Source organism: Cuculus canorus, chromosome 22 (genome assembly GCF_017976375.1).
Source record: "Cuculus canorus isolate bCucCan1 chromosome 22, bCucCan1.pri, whole genome shotgun sequence".
Taxonomy (NCBI): Eukaryota; Metazoa; Chordata; class Aves; order Cuculiformes; family Cuculidae; genus Cuculus; species Cuculus canorus.
In genome coordinates this window covers 4,690,031-4,708,128 of record NC_071422.1, presented here as the reverse complement: position 1 = coordinate 4,708,128, position 18,098 = coordinate 4,690,031, and the positions used below count along the sequence as shown (strand labels likewise).

The 18,098-nt window shown below is 43.0% G+C and overlaps 1 protein-coding gene across 2 annotated transcripts in view; it reads left to right on the top strand.

The window, feature by feature from the left end:
- CLIC4 (chloride intracellular channel 4) overlaps positions 1 to 18,098 on the top strand; it is a 36,977-nt gene extending 18,879 nt beyond the window's left edge. For both annotated transcript variants that reach the window (XM_009563443.2, XM_054086318.1), the window contains exons 2-6: positions 239 to 348; positions 9,219 to 9,344; positions 11,369 to 11,475; positions 12,700 to 12,881; positions 13,891 to 18,098. In XM_009563443.2, the coding sequence (XP_009561738.1) occupies positions 239 to 348; positions 9,219 to 9,344; positions 11,369 to 11,475; positions 12,700 to 12,881; positions 13,891 to 14,055 (690 nt within the window). In that variant the 3' untranslated portion in view covers positions 14,056 to 18,098. The remainder of the gene's footprint in view (positions 1 to 238; positions 349 to 9,218; positions 9,345 to 11,368; positions 11,476 to 12,699; positions 12,882 to 13,890) is intronic.

Sequence of the window (18,098 nt, the reverse complement as noted above, 5' to 3'; positions counted from 1 at the left end):
ATGGCTGGTCCAGGTGCATTTGCTGGGCTTTGAGAGCAAAGGTGTGTTCCTGCAAGGTGATTCAGGGTTTGACACTAACCTCATTAGGTCTGTAGAGGAGTTAGTGATGTGAAAACCATACAGGTAATACAATCCATGAGTTGTTACTACTTCTGTCTTTGTTTAAATATCTAACAGCAGTTGTGAACCTGTACAGGTGGCACAGTCGTTCTCATCCATGATCTGTTCTCTTCTACAGGCTGGCAGTGATGGTGAAAGCATAGGAAACTGCCCCTTTTCTCAGAGGCTGTTCATGATTCTGTGGCTGAAGGGAGTGGTGTTCAGCGTCACAACAGTTGACCTGAAGAGGTAAGAAATACTTGGTTCATCTGACAAGAGTACAAAATGCTTGGTGTGACACGTGTGTGTTTGGGGCTACTGGTAGGCTTGTTTTCTGAAATGAAGAAGAAAATCTGTCCTTGCAAATATTGAGACGTAGATAATGCATTCACTGATTCTAAGTATCCATAACCAAAAAGAATTGGTCTGATAATTCTCTTGAATTTGTTAAATGATGCATGTCTCCTGTAAAACTTGTAGCTGACACGAAGTCTCTTATAACTGAATATTGAATCCTAACAACTTCACATCAAGACCATGCAGGTGAAGACTGCTGGGTGGGTGTTCTATATCAGCCAGTCTTTGATCATATCTCACAAATAGTATCTCGCCTACTCCTCTTTTTAAAGACTTCAAGATAATAATGCTTGTTATGGAGCAAGAATAAAAACAATGTGGAAATATCTGTCCATGAGGTAAATATAAGTGAAATAAAAGTGAAATGGGTAGGAATAAAATGTAAAATATTCTGCTTTTGTATAGTGTTAGCCAAATATATCAAAGTGACGTGTGTCACCTAAATTGCAACTTCTCCATCTATGAGACAAATGCCTTACAAGGGTGAGGTGTGAATCCAGGAGCCTTCATTTCCTAGGCTGGGTGTACTTTAGAAGTGGTAATGCTAAATTCAGCAGAGGTCTTGTGTTTGTTTTTGGTGTGAAGTAATGTTTTCACAGCACTAGTGTAATGTTAGTCCTCTAACTCTGGAGAGAGGAGAGCCTGCCAGTGCTTACAGACCTTATTTTGAGAGATAAAGCCAATAGAAATAGACATTGTGCTTCATTGAAATGAGTGTAAAACATGTAAGAAAGAAATCGCTCCACTAGACTTAACCTCTTTTTGCCATTTCTTTTGAAGGAGATGACTTGTTTTGGTTTATAATAATCACTAAGCTTCAGTGCTGGCAAGTATTTCAATGTATAGAAAGGATAAGGCAGAGCACTCAGAGGGGAGAAAGCAGCTTTTGTCTACTGTGTTTGCATTTCGAGCTGCTCAGAGATCCTCTCTGGCCAGTGTGGAGTTTTATTGCAAATGTAACAGTTGCTGCCAGCACATATAAAACAAAAATATCAGATCTTCCAGTTAGTAGCTCATGTGGTTTGTGGAAACCTCAGGAGCAGAACCGGTGGATATGTACTGTTTGTAGTTTTGCATTTCCTTTACTTTTAATGATGGCATTATTCAACCTATTGTAGTTATTGGGGCAGAGGGGTATGAGGAGAAGGTTGAAAGAGACATTTTATACTTGGAAGCATTTTATTTTATTTCATTTCATTTTATTTTACTGAACAAGTCTGGGAAACAACCGCTAAAATGCCAAAGCTGCCTGATGAATTGGCTTTGTGTCCCTTTGGCAACTTTGAGTTAATGGGATGGGAGAATGGGATGCAAGACTTACTTTTTAGAATATAAATTGGTTGCAGGTGTTTAAAATTATCCTTTCTTACACAAGGAAAGCTTTCTTTTGGTTTTGGGTTTTTTTTAATTGGGGGAAGGGAAAACACAAGTGCAAAATTAAAAAAAAATGCACAGGAACAGGTCAGATGAACTCTACTCTTTCGTGGTACATGGAATGTATTTTCTGGTAAAGGAGAAGAAGGACCTCTGAAGCTAATTCAGATTTGAATGGATGTTGATACCAACTGCATGCCTTTTAGACTTTATTTAAAGTTTCATTAATACAGATTTAACATTCTGGGTTGTTTCTCCTCGTTGGAGAGTGGCGTAGCTTGCAAACTGTCACATTCATGTGACAGTTCAAGTGGAAGTGTTTGATACCAGATATTGTTTTTTTTCCTTTTAGCATTACCACAATGATAATAGGTGTGAGATGTAGCCTTAATGCTTCTAATACCATCACAAGAAACTGCTTTTACAAGTAATCAAGCCATTTACCCTCTTTCCTTTTTGCTCGAGCCAGACTTGTTGAAGAGCCATAGTAATGGTTTTAAGCGTCTGAATTGATTTTGCTAGCCAAAAAACGAGAAAGGGTTTCCTTGCAAAACCATGCTTCTGCCTCGCAGCACAATTTCTGCACAACAGTAAGGCAAGCTCTGTCTGTTTGTGAGGCTTAAAAGGTCAGGGCTGGAAACAAAAGTTCACGAGAAAGTAATGTGAGACACAGGAAAAACAGAGTCTGGTTTGACTGACTCTGTCGTGTATTTTTCCCTTCCATAATGGCATTGGGCTTCATACTGTGCTAACAAAAGAACATTTTACAGCTCTGAGTTCTACTCTTAACGCACACAAATATGCACATAGGCAAACGAAGTGGGATGCACCACCCTTTCAAAGACATCATGCATTTCTCGCTTCTGTTAGTAAGACAGAGGCTTCTTTCTTTCGCTTTTCAGCAGCAGCATTTCAGTGCTCAGAGACTTGGCTTGTCCTGGTGACTAGAGCAGAGCTGCAGTGCATGAACCATTTGTTGGGCCTGTAACAACATTCAGGGCCAACTTGAATTCAGTTAAGTTTCGAAATCCTATTTTCCACATCTTGATTGTGTGGTTTTGCAATTATGTTGACAGGCAAAGATTAAATGAAGAGGTGAGTAAATATTAAAGACTGCCCAGAGGTGGATGCAGCTTCAGCAGTGTAAAATAACCACTTAAGAACTGGAGATGGGAGGTTTAGTGCTGACTTCTTTATTTCTTACCTTACTCTTCAGGCACTCATTGCAGTACCCGCAAAATCCCTCGAGCATATTGTGTCTGGGGGTGGCTTTTGTCTGATCTGCAAGAAATTATTTGAATGCTAATTGCAGGTCTGGTTTGTGGCAAAGCCGTGAGATGTTCATACCTTACCTCTGGTGTGGAAGAGCCTTCTCACCTAATTTGATGTTGATAGCCAGATGTTAATCAAGGCGGTTCGGCGGCAGGCACAGTAAGTGCTGCAACTGGGCACTAGATCGAGGCAAAGGGACGCTTGCCAGAGCGAGGGAAGCCCAGGAACCCCAGCGGGAGCCCAGTGGGCAGGTCTGGACTCCTGGAAGCGGAGGCCTCTACATCATGGCTTATGTGGGCAGGGGCAGTCCTGGAAGCAGCCACGGGAGATTTAAACATGGCAAAGCCAGAAGGAATGGTTAATCAATGTGATTCGGTGGCAGATGCAGTAAGGAGGAGAACGTGGAGGATGATGCACCCACATCAGAGCAAAGGTCGAGACCACAACAGCACACACGCCATATTACCACAACTGCCACGAGGACAGAAAGGGGAATCATTGTTGTAGGAGACTCTGCTGAGGGGGACAGAGGGTCCAACATGTCGAGCAGACGCTGCTCAGAGAAGTCAGCCTCCTCTCAGGTGTCTGGGTAAGGGATATTGCTAGGAAACTTCCCAAGCTGATGAGGCCCTCAGACTACTACCCATTACTGCTGCTTCGTATGGGAGGGGGATGAAGCTGCAGTACATAGCCCAAGGGGGATTAAAAGAGATTTTAAGGCCTTGGGGTAGCTAGTGAAGGGATCTACGGCCCAAGTGGTTTTCTTTCCTCCCTCCTTCTAGTTATGGGAGGATGGTAAGGATCGTATGGGTCCAGTCTATTAGTACATGGCTCTGTGGCTGATGTCACTGCAACGACTTTGGGTATTTTGATAATAGGATGACCTACACACCACCACAAGTATTGAATGGAAGCCACCTTTCTCAAAGGAGGAGGAAGATCTTTGCTCAGGAGCTTGCAGGGCTCATGGACAGGGCTTTAAACTATATGTGAAGGGGGAGGGGGATAATGTCAGGCTAGCCTATGACAAGTGGTGGGAGGACAGACAATGGTTGGAGGTATGGAGTGCTGGTATGGGCCCTTTACCTGCTGTCCAGGGGTGTACTGGGGATGCCGTGGCACGGCTGAAGCCTTGTGGAGATGAATGGGAGGCTCGTGAGGTAGTAGGTGTCAGGGAGGAAAGTTCTCCAAAATACCTTATAGATAATAAAGGGTCCACTAAGGAGGCAATGCAATGGCAGCTCAGCTGAAGTACCTCTATACAAACACAAAAAGCTTGGATAACACGCAAGAAGAGCTGGAAGCTACTGTGCTACTAGAAAGCTATGATCTAGTTGCCATCACAGAAACTTGGTGGGATGAATCTCATGACTGGAATGTGGTTATCAATGGCTACAGGCTGTTCAGAAGGGACAGACCAGGAAGGGGAGGGGTGGAGGCGTTGCCCTCTAAGTCAGGGAAGGGATAGAATGTGAAGAGCTGTCATTGAAGAGTAGCCATGAACAGGGTGAAAGCATGTGGGTCAGAATAAAAACCAGGGAACCAAGGGGAACCTTGTGGTTGGTGTGTGCTACAGTCCGCCTGATCAAGGAGAGCCAACCGATGAAGCTGCCTTCCTCCAGCTACAGGAGCTTTCATGTTGCCAAGCTCTCATCCTACTCTGGGACTTCAACCGCCCTGACATATGCTGGAAAAGTAGCATGGCAAGCTGTGTAGGCAATCCAGGAGACTCCTGGAGTGCATTCTTAATCCATCTATTAGAGACCCCCACCTGAGGGGATGCGATACTGGACTTGATTCTCACTAATGCAAGTGAGCTCGTCAGTGACATTAGGATTGGGGAGGCAGCCTGGGCTGCAGTGATCACACACCGGTGGAGTTCGAGGTCCTGAGGGATGTGGGGTGAGTGAGAAGTATAGTCGGGACCCTAAAATTCAGGAAAGCAGACTTCCAGCTCTTCAAGGAGTTACTCAGTGAGACTTTTTTGCCTCAGTCTTCACTGACAACTGCTCTCCTCACCCCTCCTGGGTCATGGGACAACAAGATGGTGACCAGGGGGCTAAACACCCTCCCACTGTAGAGGAGGATCAGGTTTGTGACCACCTGAAGAACCTGGACATATATAAATCTATTGGACCTGATGAGATTCATTCCAGAGTCCTGAGGGAATTGGCTGATGTGATTGTCAAGCCATTCCCCATGATATTTGAAAAGTCATGGCAATCGGGAGAAATCCCTGGTGACTGGAAGAAGGGTAACATTCTGCCCGTTTTTAAAAAGGGTAGAAAAGACGACCCTGAGAACTACCAACCTGTCAGGCTCACCTCCGTGCCTGGGAAGATCATGGAACAAATCCTCCTAGAAGCTATGTTAGAGCACACGGAGGATGGGGAGGTGGTTAATGGCAGCCAGCATGGCTTTACCAGGGGCAAGTCCTGTATCACCACCCTAGTGGCTTTCTATGATGGGATAACCGCAGCAGTCAACACAGGAAAACTGGCGGATATGATCTGCCTGGACTTCTGTAATGCCTTTGACACGACGTCCTTCTCTCAGAATTGGAGAGAAGTGGATTTGATGGGTGGACTGTTCAGTAGATAAGAAACTGGTTGGACGGTCATATTCAAAGAGTAATGGTCAATGTCTTGAAGTCCAGATGGAGATGCATGATGAGTGGTGTCCCTCAGGGGTTCGTACTGGGACCAGTGCTGTTTAATAACTTCATCAATGATATTGATGGTGAGATTGAGTGCACCCTCAGCAGGTTTGGACATGACACCAAGCTGAGTGGTGTAATTGCCACACCAGAAGGACAGGACTCTTCATTATGAGAGTGGTGAGGCACTGGCACAGGTTGCTCAGGGAAGCCCCATCCCCGGAGGTGTTCAAGGCCAGGTTGGATGGGGCCCTTGGGCAGCCTGATCCAGTGGGAGGTGTCCCTGCCCATGGCAGGGGGTTTGGAACTGGATGATCTTTAAGGTCCCTTCCAACTCAAACTATTCTATGATCCTGTGATTCTATGTTGAAGTATTTACCCTTAACCTCCAAATACCCTGGTAAACTTCAGAGCGAGTACTCCAGCCATCATGGAATTGTTTGAGTACTTATAGGAGTGGGTGTTTTGGTTTTTCTGTCCAGTTTTGTCTCCAAAGTACGCGTCACTGTAGTGCTTTTAATTGCCTTCTGGTTTGACAATTAAGGGAAGTTGTACTTTTGGCCTTTAAAGGATATTCCTGTGTACTTGTGGTTATTCCTGTGTGCTTGTGATGCTCAAAAGGCTGTGGCTTGTATGTGGTAAACCAGGGTTTGTGTATGATCTCTTGGCAAGAGCAGCAAACTGGAAATCAAACCCTGTATTCTGTTTGGGCTCTGGCTGTGGGATGTTCATCTCTGCTTTCTCTCTCTGGAAAGATAAAGGTGGTCTGGCTGAAGTGGCAGGAGGGTTTAAAATGCTCTGGGATCCTTGAGATGCACTCTGGTTCTTTGGAAGACCTTTTGTTTAATTCATTAGAACAGTCTGTTTCTGGAATAAAAGCTTTCATTTGATAATACAATTGCAGATCTGGTGGTCTTGCCTGTGTTTGTTTTTAAAATAACATTCCTTTTGAGGAATTTTATCTAGCCAACATGTGAAATTGGAAGTGAGCCACACTGACTTCCTGTAATTGTTGTGGGTTAAAGCTGTATTTAAATGAAGTGTTAAGCTACCTAAAGCATTAACCGATGACAGACTTTAAATCCTAAAAGTTAAGAGGGTGATGGCAACTGCTAGTAAGAAATCAATTTATAAGTTTCCAAGAAGTTAAAATGGTTGAATTCTTGTGTTAACAAGACTTCTGTCACCTGGCTAAAGCAGACTGTCTAATGTTATAAAGTGGGAGAGTGAATTTTCTCTTTAAATTTTACACAAACTGCCAAAGGCTCCTCTTTGTCCTGAGTACACTTGAGCATTCTGTGCTGTTGCTGTTTGCGCTGCCTGAAAGGTTCAGCAGTGGCAGGATGTGAAATTCCAGCAGGGGTTCTGAGTTTTGGAAGAAATGGAGAGCAACTTTTCTACAGGATAAAACTTGTAAGCTGTGCTCAGTTTACAGAGTCTGTGCACTGTCCCTGAACACACTGCTTTCTTATGCTACTCAGAATGACCATGTTTCTGTATCTTACTGATCTTCTTGCCCTGTCCAGTACGGTCAGGAAGCTTTGTTGAAGTGTAGTTCCAGTATCCAGTGAATCCAGTTCCTGGATGCCTGGTGCTGGCTGAGAAGCATGGCCATGCCGTACAAACCACAACCCCAGTCCAAGGGTTATGATACGGTTTGGATTTGTTCAAACAGTAACAAAGGGGCAACTTTATCTTGGCAGACTGTCTGCTGGATCAGGCATTGTTATTCGTTCCTTACCAAGTGTAGCGCTAGCAAAAGGTCGTCGTCATTCTGCAGTGTACGCTCTGGTCAGCTCGGCATGAGTGCAGTTGGACACCATGCCTCCTCTGCATCGTGTGTGCACACGGGGATGGTCGGAGGAGCTGGGAATTGCAGACTGTCCTCTAAAATGTGGAGAGGTTCTCAGAGAAGTTACTGTGTCCTGAGCAGTCATCCTGGAGCGTAGGCAGTAGCTTCACTAGAGGGAAGTTTGAAGTGCTGCTCTCGAAGAATCGTAAAGTCATGGAACGGTTTGGGTTGGAAAGGACCTCAAAGCCAATCCTCCTGCCATCCACAGGGACACCTTCCCGTGGATCAGGTTGCTCCATCCAATCTGGCCTTGAACCCCTCAAGGGATGGGGCAGCCACCACTGCTCTGGGCAACCTGAGTCAGGGCCTCCCTGACCTCACAGGAAAACATTTCTCCCTAACATCTCATCTCAGTTTCCCCCTTTTCAACCCAGAACTATTCCGTCATCCCATCCCTGCCCTCTCTGATCAAGAACCCCTCCCCAGCTTTCCTGGAGTCCCTTTCAGTACAGGAAGCTGCTCTAAGGTCTCCGCAGAGCCTTCTCTTCTCCAAGCTGAACAACCTCAACTCTCAGCCTTACCTGAGAGAGTGCCAGAAAGTGCCAAGCAGTGCCATAATTGTATTTCTGCTTGCATTGAGCCAATTGCACTGTCATGAGAATAACAAATACTGTGATGATTTACTGGGCAAGAATTGGCTGCAGCTTATTAGATGATGCTCTGGGTTTCATAGCCTGTAATGAATCCACATCTCATGATTGACTTTGCATCTGAATCTGCTGACCAGGCAGCTGTGAGGGCTTTGGATTTGAGCGTAAGTTGGGCATTTTGGGGGTGGAGGAGTTGGTAAGTGCATATGCACAGCTGACACATGAGCTCCTAAATAAATATCTGCAGTGTGCCTTGTCGCTACAGCATCACAGTATAACTAGAGGAGAGAGAAGCCAGTTGCTTATCAGGTAGATTGGCTTAGCTTGATGAGGATTAGTATGGAGGAGCTGGAGTGAATAGTGAGAGGTATCACCAAAACTGACTTAAGATTTAGAAATGATTGTATATTTTAACTTGATTCTGTTTCTCTTGTGTCAGGCCCTACCAATGTTGGGGATTTTCCTTCCCTTTCACCAGTGTGTTGCTTTTATTTGTGAATAGTTTGTTCCCTGGAGGAATCTTTCAGCGTTGTTTTTAAACATGACGTTTAAGCATCTGTCAGCTTGTTTAGAACCAGATTGTGCACGCACCTAATAAATGGTTTATACACTCTTCTCTCTCTGACTTGCTTGTTTCCAGAGGAGCTCTGTGTAAAAGCGGAGGATTATCGCTCATCACAGATTACGCTATATATAAACTCTGTACTGCAGAGCTTGGGAAAGAGAGAGAGTGTGGCACGTATATCCCCTTGGTAGCCAACATTATATTGACTTGAGAAAATATGGCCAGAGGTAGGAGGATGCAGTTGGCTTTAAGTATTTGAAACTAATTGGTATCAAGTATATACTCAAAATGCTGATTAAGCTGTAAACATGCTTTTTAGAGAAAATGGGTAATATCTTTTTAAGACTGCAAGGACATGAAGACCTCATGCAGTGCCTTTGTGATTGTAGCAATGAAAGCTGGAGTTACGGGTATCCTGTGCTTATGTTCATGTTGGTTTGTATTTCACCCTAGAAAACCAGCAGACCTTCAAAATTTGGCTCCAGGCACTCATCCACCCTTCATCACTTACAATGGTGAAGTGAAAACAGATGTGAATAAGATCGAGGAATTCCTGGAAGATGTTTTGGCTCCACCCAAGTAAGTGTTAAAATGGCAGTTTGCCACTGTAGATGAGATGGTGTTTTCTCAGAGGGGTTTGTACCACTGATTGAGATGTTCTTCAGCATCAATGAACTGAAGATTAGACATTGAAAACAGCTTGGAGTTGTTGCTTGTCATACCTCTCCTCCCTTCAGCTCCCTTCAGCTGTGTATTAAAAACTATTTTCTTTTAAAAATAATTTAAAAATGGACCCTTGTAGCATCCTGTTGTCCTTCCTGCAGTTTGCGAACTAAATGACTCTTCCTTTCGATGACTGAGGCAGGCCATGCTGATGATGTGTCCGATAAAGTAATGGAAGATGACCCTGCTGTATAAAACTTAGTCCCAACACAGTAATAAGGTGTGAATCTGTTCTAAGGGGATGTGCAGTGCCTTTTTGGAGACCGGCATTTGTAGTTGTTCTAGAAGTAAGGGGTTATTCAAATCTTCAGAAGTCTTTCATTTTCTCGTTCTCACCGGGAGTATCAGTGAACGTTGATGTTAATATTCCTTCCTGCTCTCTGTAAGCAGGTGGACAGCTGAGAACTGTACATAACAGTGATTACTACATGCATCTTGGAAAGATTTTCTTAAAAACTCATCATACCAGGCATAATGCTGAGATCTGTAGATCAATTATGTTGCATTTGGAAATTATAGTGGAAAAGACTGAACACTTCTAAAAATAATTAGATTACACAGCACAAGAGTGAGGAAGGGGTTCAAGCTGTCTCTAAACTGTTGGTTTCTTCCTGCCTCAGCTGGCAGGCAGTGGCAAAATGCAAACGCTGCCTGCAGCAGAAGGGGGGTTTTAGTAGGGTAAGACTTCACCCTTATTAAAAGATTTGGAGTCCATGTTACTGTGGGACAGCTGATATTAATTTAAACAAAAAAAATCTAGAGTGAACAGAGAATAAACAAGAGTCTTTCGTTTGTTACCTGTTTGATAGAATCATAGAATGATTTGGGTCCCAAGAGACATTAAAGTCCATGCAGTTCCAACTCCCTGCTATTGGCAGGAACACCTCTCACAGGATCAGGTCACTCCAAGTCCTATCCAGCCTGGCCTTGGAACACCTCCAGGATGGGGCAGCCACCACTGCTCTGGGCAACCTGGGCCGGGGCCTCAGTTGACCTCATTTTGAAGAATTTCTTACTAATGTCTCATCTAAATCTTCCGCCTTCCAATTTAAAGCCATTCCCCCTCATCCTGTAACTACAGGCCCTTGTAAAAAGCCCATCCCCAGCTTTCCGGGAGCCCCTTTCAGTACTGGAAGATGCTTTTAGGTCTGTCCACAGCCTTCTCTTCTCTGGACTGAACAACCCCAACTCTCTTAGCCTGATCTCATAGCAGAGGTTCTCCAGTCCTCGGATCATCTCCGTGGCCTCCTCTGTACTGTTCCAACAGTCCCATATCGTTCTTCTGTTGAGGATTCCAGAACTGGACACCAAACTCCAGGTGACTTCTCACGAGAGCAGAGTAGAGGGGCAGAATCACCTCCCTTCACCTAACTTATCCCTAACTCTGTTCTTGTGAGCAGGACTGTGATTCGCCCTGTTGGCGGCACTGCTATGCTGTGGTACGGGAGTTAACTGTTGTGACCCCAGGGCTGGTTCAAATCCTCTGTCCTCAAAATGAATGCCTGATTCAAAAAGCAGAAATACTCCTTGGGATTCCTCTGAAAAGTGATTAAAAGGTGTGAGGTTTAAAAATCTTCAACCTAAATGGAATTGTGTGAAAACTGCATGGAAGAAGCATCTACATTAATCTGAAAATGGATAAATTGGTCAATATATGTGACGTCATGGAGTCATAGAATGGTTTGGATTGAAAGGGACCGTGAAGGTCATCTCATCCAAGCCCCCTGCAGTGGGCAGGGACATCTTCGACTTGATCGAATGTTGAATAGATGTAGGTGTCAAATCAGTAATTTTTGAAAAGGGACATATTATGCTGGTTGATACACGACTACTGTTGTTCTTCTAAAAGTGCTGTAGATCTACTCCTTTTTACTTTTTAGGTACCTAAAACTTTCACCAAAGCATCCAGAATCAAACACTGCTGGCATGGATATCTTTGCCAAATTTTCTGCATTTATCAAAAACTCTCGGCCAGAAGCTAATGAAGGTATGTTACTGGGAGGGCCCAGACCTGTGCATGCGTTATTCCATTGTCTCGTGTCTGTCAGAGCAACCTCACTGTGGAGTGTCTCACGGACAGCTATTGCTACATGTTGATGGACACTTGAGGGAGTCTGAATTAAACCTGTGGTTTAAAGTGAATATCAGAGACAAAGATATTTCAACACTCCCAAAGAGAACTTCGGTTGGGCAATGTTCAGAGTTTTAGTAGAGGTGCGCATGGTTTGGAAATACCACTGGCACTGAAAACATCTCTTTGCAACAGCCACTCAAAACTCTTGAAATGAGTAGTAGTTATTTTAACGACCATAACCAAATAATCAAATTCCTTGTGAAGTTTCCATGCATTCATTGCGAGGCCCCACACTTGATTGTTTGACCTTTCTAGGATTGAGGGCTCCCATTCAGAATTTGAGTTCAGCTTAGTTCATGTGGCTTTCTTTAAAGAATTAAGACCTTTTGGTGTGGACAGAACACTGTAGATGTTAGGTGAGAAATCAATGAGAGAGAAAAAATGCACAATTACACCTTTAAATAGTTTAGTCCAGCTCTTTTGTCCTCAGTGTATCCTCAGTGTACTTGGAGGGGTAACTGATGTCAGGGAATCAGATTGCCTTTCTGCTGTGTTTCAGAGGGAGAGAGACTAAGTATTTGTTAACAGATGAGAAATACTTTTTGATGTTGTGGGGTGTGCTGCCCTCTGCTGCTGTGATTCATAAACCACCTCAGTACTGTATTTAGTCGTGGCCGTAAGCTGAGCATGTGATTAAACAGGTGACGTGAATGAATTTAAACCCTAGTGTAGCTTAACTCTAATTAATCTAAGCCAGTTACGAATAGTCTTAAACTGCCATAAGCCACTTTTTAAACCAAAAATAAACACTTGTGGACAGACTACTTTAAATTAGTGCAAACTCCTGTGTAAACTGGTTTTTAAATAGCCCTTCTCTGTGTGATATTTAAAGGGAGTCCAGTTCAGTTTCAATATTCTGGTGACCACAAAGGCAGTTCCAGCAATAGTGTTGCCACAAGAATAGTACAAGGTTAAAACCCTTTCAGTATACAGTTTGTTCAGGGTACTACAGTGATGTGGATTTTGATTTTCAGACCTAGTACCAGCATCAGTATTCTAAATGACGATTTACTGTTAAACGTGTGTGATGTGGCTTGGGTTTCTTTTCTGGTTTTAAAGCGGTTCCTTCCTTTGTAGCCTTAGAACGTGGCCTCTTGAAAACCCTCCAGAAACTGGACGAGTACCTGAACTCCCCTCTCCCTGACGAGATAGATGAAAATAGCATGGAGGATATTACTGTTTCTACCCGCAAGTTTTTAGATGGCAACGAGATGACATTAGCAGACTGCAACCTGTTGCCCAAGCTACACATTGTCAAGGTACGTGACTCAGATGTTTTGTGATAATGAAGGACAAAATGCTTAAGATTTATAACATCCTGGTATTGAACTCATTTCAGCCATGTGTAAGCTTCCCTGGAAGTGTAACTAAGTATTAACAGAATGTGAGATGGCGTAAGGCTTAGGTAATTCACAAGAGCTTTATAGAATCACAGAATGGTTTGGGCTGGAAGGGACTTCAAAGCCCATCCAGTCCCACCCCCTGCCATGGGCAGGGACACCTCCCACTGGATCAGGGGCTCCAAGCCCCATCCAACCTGGCCTTGAACCCCTCCAGGGATGGGGCAGCCACCACTGCTCTGGGTAACCTGGGCCAGGGCCTCCCCACCCACACAGGAGAACGTTCCTTCCTAAGGTCTTGGGGGCAGAGCAGTTGAGTTCAGTGAAGGTGTGACTCAGGAGACACGTTGGGCAGCAGATGATAAAGCAGCACAAGTCAAACCCCGTTTCACTGTGCTGCCCAGTGCAGTCGCAGGAGCTGCAAGAATGAGGTAGAAGAAGCAAGGTGAACAGCATGTGACAGTGCTCAAAGTGAATGTATTCTCATCTCTAGAGAGAAAATTGCTCTGTTAGCAACAAAGCAAATGGCAGAAGGTGAAATATAAGGATTGTATTTAGAAAAAGGAAAAGCCTGAAGTCTAGGAGGAGACAGGCTCGGACGGCAGGAATGAAGGTTTGCCTCTCTCATCATGGTTTGATTTCTTTTCACTGTCTCCTGTGATCTTTGTCAGTTTTGTACTGCAGATGGAGCCACAGATTAAGTTTCTGCCTGGGTGCAGAAGTGTTTCGTTTAGTGAGGACAGTCAGACAAACAGCGAGGCTGTATGCTGCCAGGCCTGAGGTTTCCCCGTGGGGCAAGTTCTAATGGCCTTTGCAGTGACTCCTGAGCGTACGTGTCGGAAGGGTAGCTTAACGAGAGAGTGACAAGGGATGGCAAAGTGGTTTTAGTTGAAGGATGGAAATTCATGTTCTCGTTCTTTTGTTCTAGGTGGTGGCTAAAAAATACCGCAACTTTGAGATTCCCAAGGAAATGACAGGCATTTGGAGATACCTGACAAATGCTTACAGCAGGGATGAATTCACCAACACCTGTCCTGGAGACAAAGAAATTGAAATCGCTTACAGCGACGTAGCCAAGAGACTCACTAAGTAAACAGCACTGGCAAAAGAGACAACTTCTTGCATATCCCATAACAACGCTTCTAACAGACTGCTCTTTTCATATAAGATAGCAATTTTTTTTGCATGAACTTGCAGTTATTCAAAGTTATGGTGGATAGACCAGGTACAGTAATTACGTAAAGTTTGCAGGCTTAATTATAGGCTTGTTTTTCCTTACCTCCTTTCACAGCACGTCTGAATATCATTAATGCAATTATGTTAATGTTGCACTGGGGTGACTCTAGACTCTTCAGTATGAAGGGTTATCTTGCCCTTGCAACTTTCCTTTGCAAGCGTTTGGTCCCTGTCTACGAATTGGTCTAGGATTCTGTCTTGCTATGTGGTACAAGGAATATTTATGTATGTTGTACTTCGTTGCTTTTCTAGAAGATGTATACACACTTGTCCTATCTGTGACACGTTGAACTGTACCTGCTCGTCTATCCTATTTCCATACAGAAGGGAACTTATTATCCAAAAGAGCCATTTGCAGAATATTTGGCAATGTGCTTTTAGAAAGAATTTCTCTTGGATTTGTAACTACAGTAATGGTTGAGGATGGGCTCAGGTGGGAAACTTGGATTTGAATGACCTCAGACGTCAGGGAAGTTTGAATCTGGGCTTGAGCGCTAGAGCAGGAAGCTCGCAGTTCGGAGTTAGTGTTTAGTTGTGTCTTGAAGAGCTTGGTGAGATAAAAAGCCAATATATTTTTTATTTTAAATTGATGGCTGACATTTGTACAGAATTCTGAATTATATAATAATTGTCAGGATGCCCTTTAACATCATGAAACCGGAAGAATCAGATGCTTGCCATCTGTTCACCTTAAAAATTGCGAGTGGCTTTCTTTTTGCTGGTGAAGAGCCTTTATTTTGCATAGGTCTTTCTGGTTATATTTACTCACAAAATGTGTCCGTGTAACCATCGGTGTCCTAGTGGGTAATTAGCTACTGCATGTGTGAATAGCAGTGCAATGATTAGCGACGCAGGACTGAACACGGATAGCTCTTAAGGTGGGAGTCTTTCTGGGAACTTTTTTAAGCTATTTCTTTCATGAAGAAAGCTAAAGTGACCTTTAAAGATAACATTTGCCTTAAATTATAGTATGCATTTTTTTTCCTGAAAGGAAATCTGTTAATTACTCTTGTAAAGAAATGGTGCATAAAAACCAGTCCTTTTCATTGAATTTATCCTAAAGGCTTCTCTGTGCACCTGGGCTGCAATTGTGCAGAATCATAATCATTGCACTACTACACAAAATCTTTTTACAGCAGCACTGAGGAATAGCACTACATTTTTTTTTTAAAAGCAGTTTTCAAATATTTCTAAACCAGGGAATAGTTTTCTTGTTTAAAGTTAGTGGGTTTGATGCATGAAATAAACTGTTAGGTTATTTTTAAAAGATCATCATAAACAACTCCAAAGAACACTAGACTTAAATGCCTATTTTTTTGTAAAGACTTTTATATTTAACTGATTTTAGAAGCTGGAAAGTGCTATTCCTGGTAGGTTGTTCTTGGAATATTTAACATTCTGCAATAACCTGGAAATGCTCACGTAAACACTTTTATACACTGATTTTTTGGGTAAGCACTGGCTTTATGAAAACCAGCCTGACTTTTCTAAGCATCCTACTTTTGCTACTTTATATACCCGTGAAGTTAGTTTGACATAGAAGAGGTAGAGTACGATTCCATATTTGTATCCATGGCTTGTGGTGCCTTGTCTTGCCTTCCTAGAGCTAGAATTCCGATATAAAGGCAGTTAGCAATCCCCTTACATGTCTTTGGAAGACAACCGTAGATAAACTTGGATCCTATTACCATTTTTACAGGGATGTTTAGGAACAGAAAGAAAATTCTGCAGAGCGACCTGGTTAGGAAAAACAGAACTGTAGCCTTTTAATAATTACTGTATATTCTAATGTCATGTTCTCATCCTGAATAAAGTTTCTCAGCCATAATAATCCTCTGTAGGGGTTCAGTCTTTGCTCCAACGTGACATCTAGAAAAAGGAACGACTTCCTTTTTGTTAGATAACAACAGTTTTAATGGCGTATGGGGTGAAAAAACCCAACCCTCGTTGGTTTGGTGTTCTTTGCCATTGTGTAGTTAACCTTGAAAAATAAACAAAAAAAAAAACATAGGAAGCAATTTGATAATGAACGTAGCTTTGTTAAATTTTTAACTCTATTTTAAAATTCGGATCAGGATGGGCCCTTGGAAGTTGTCTGAGGTTGTTGTAATCGGGCCTCACTCCTTTTAAAAGCAAATTAGCCACAGCGTGCACACGTTAATACAGCAGACAATTATGTGCGTATGAGCATGAAAACACTTTGATGCACTTCTCCTGCGTGGCAGTGCAGACAAATGCTTAACTTGTTAAAACACCGGGCTTGTTGTCTTTTATAGATAAATATTCCCTCTACCTTTTAGGCAATCTTCAAGCAATTGTAATAGATTATATTCAGCATTAAATATTTTAATGATTGTGTGTCTGAAAGCTTGTAAACAAAGTTAAAGCTCTTGCTGTAACTAATGTGTTTCTTATCTCAGTACAGTGGGTTGTTAAGCATCAGAGCCTTTCCCTTAGAGGTGTAATTCCAATGAGGACCAGATTAGCAATTCCTAAGGCAGTTACCATGTGATAGCTGTTAACTGTCCTGTGTGAACAGAGCTGGTATCGCTCTGCTTTTCCATCGCACGGTTGTGTTGGGGCAGAACCTGGCCAGCTTCTTGCTGGCTGCAGCGGCAGCCAGGAATCTAATGGAGAGCGAGCAGCTTTCCCCTGGGCAGGAGATCCCCTCAGAAGAGTGGAGCACAGCTAGGGTGTTGTATAAAAGGCTGAGCGTCTGGTGTGGGTAGAGCACTTTCATCTGGCCCCAATCACCAGCGCTAACATTAATTAAAAAAAGCCCTTTCATAACTATGTAAATTCTTGACTTCTGTCAACTTGTTTACAATCTGATCTTTAAATGCATTTTGAATTTCATCAAACAGCAATTAATCTGCCCCCTGTTTAAATTTAAAATTACACTTCTAGCCCCTTCTACAATTTAAAAACAGCAGTTACTCTTTCAAGTAGGCATTCCAGTTTGCGAGTTGGTTGCATGTATTAGCATGCTGAATAACTTACTTTATTCTCAAGCTGAAATATGCTTAAATTCCCATTAAAAAAGGTGACTGGTGCGTTTCCTGAACATAAAGGGAAACTCTTCACCCTGGATTTGTGTGGGAGAACAGATTATACTATACGCATGATTTTTTTTTTTCCCCTTAACAAAGCTTTCCTTCTTGAAGAGATTCCTGATGTGTACAGAGCTGCCTGTTGAACATGGGGCATGTGAGCTTCTGGAGTGATTTCATGCCTTCCAAAGCTTCTGTCCATCTACTGTTCACTGTCGGTCTGTGATCGTGTCCCACGCGGATAGGCACAGCCGTATAGCTCCTATGGTTGCATTTTCCCATAAAATTGGTGTTTTTTTCCGCAGTGGGCATGTCTAAACTGATTGAGAGTTGCGTGCGGTTCCATGATAAGAAGAGAGATATAATCAAGTTTTAATGCTAAAGTAGCAAATTAGCATTTTGTATCAAAGAAACACAGACATGAATAAATTTAATATGCTTGAGCCAAACCCACTGATGCCTATCTCGATGGAGAACAAGAAGTGGCTCAGTACAGTCAACTTATTTTGCTCTTTGCCACTCTTGAGTATTCGCTGAACACATCCAAGTAATATTTTCAGAAGAAGGCTTTATCCCAAGTGAAAAATACTTAATCTGCCTCAGAACCTGTGCCACCAACTATGAGACTTTGTTTCTGGAGGGTGGGGGAATGGGAGAACAGTGGAGCGGAACAGGATATTGAGACATCCGAGACAGGACATCAAGAATGGGAGCATTGTTTGCAGAAATACTTGAAGTGTTGATACAATTTATTGTAGTTTGCTTGTGTCTTTCACTCTCTGGAACATCTTTTACAGATATACCAGTATACTGCTGGCAGCTCTTGTTAAATAAAATTATATTTTCACTA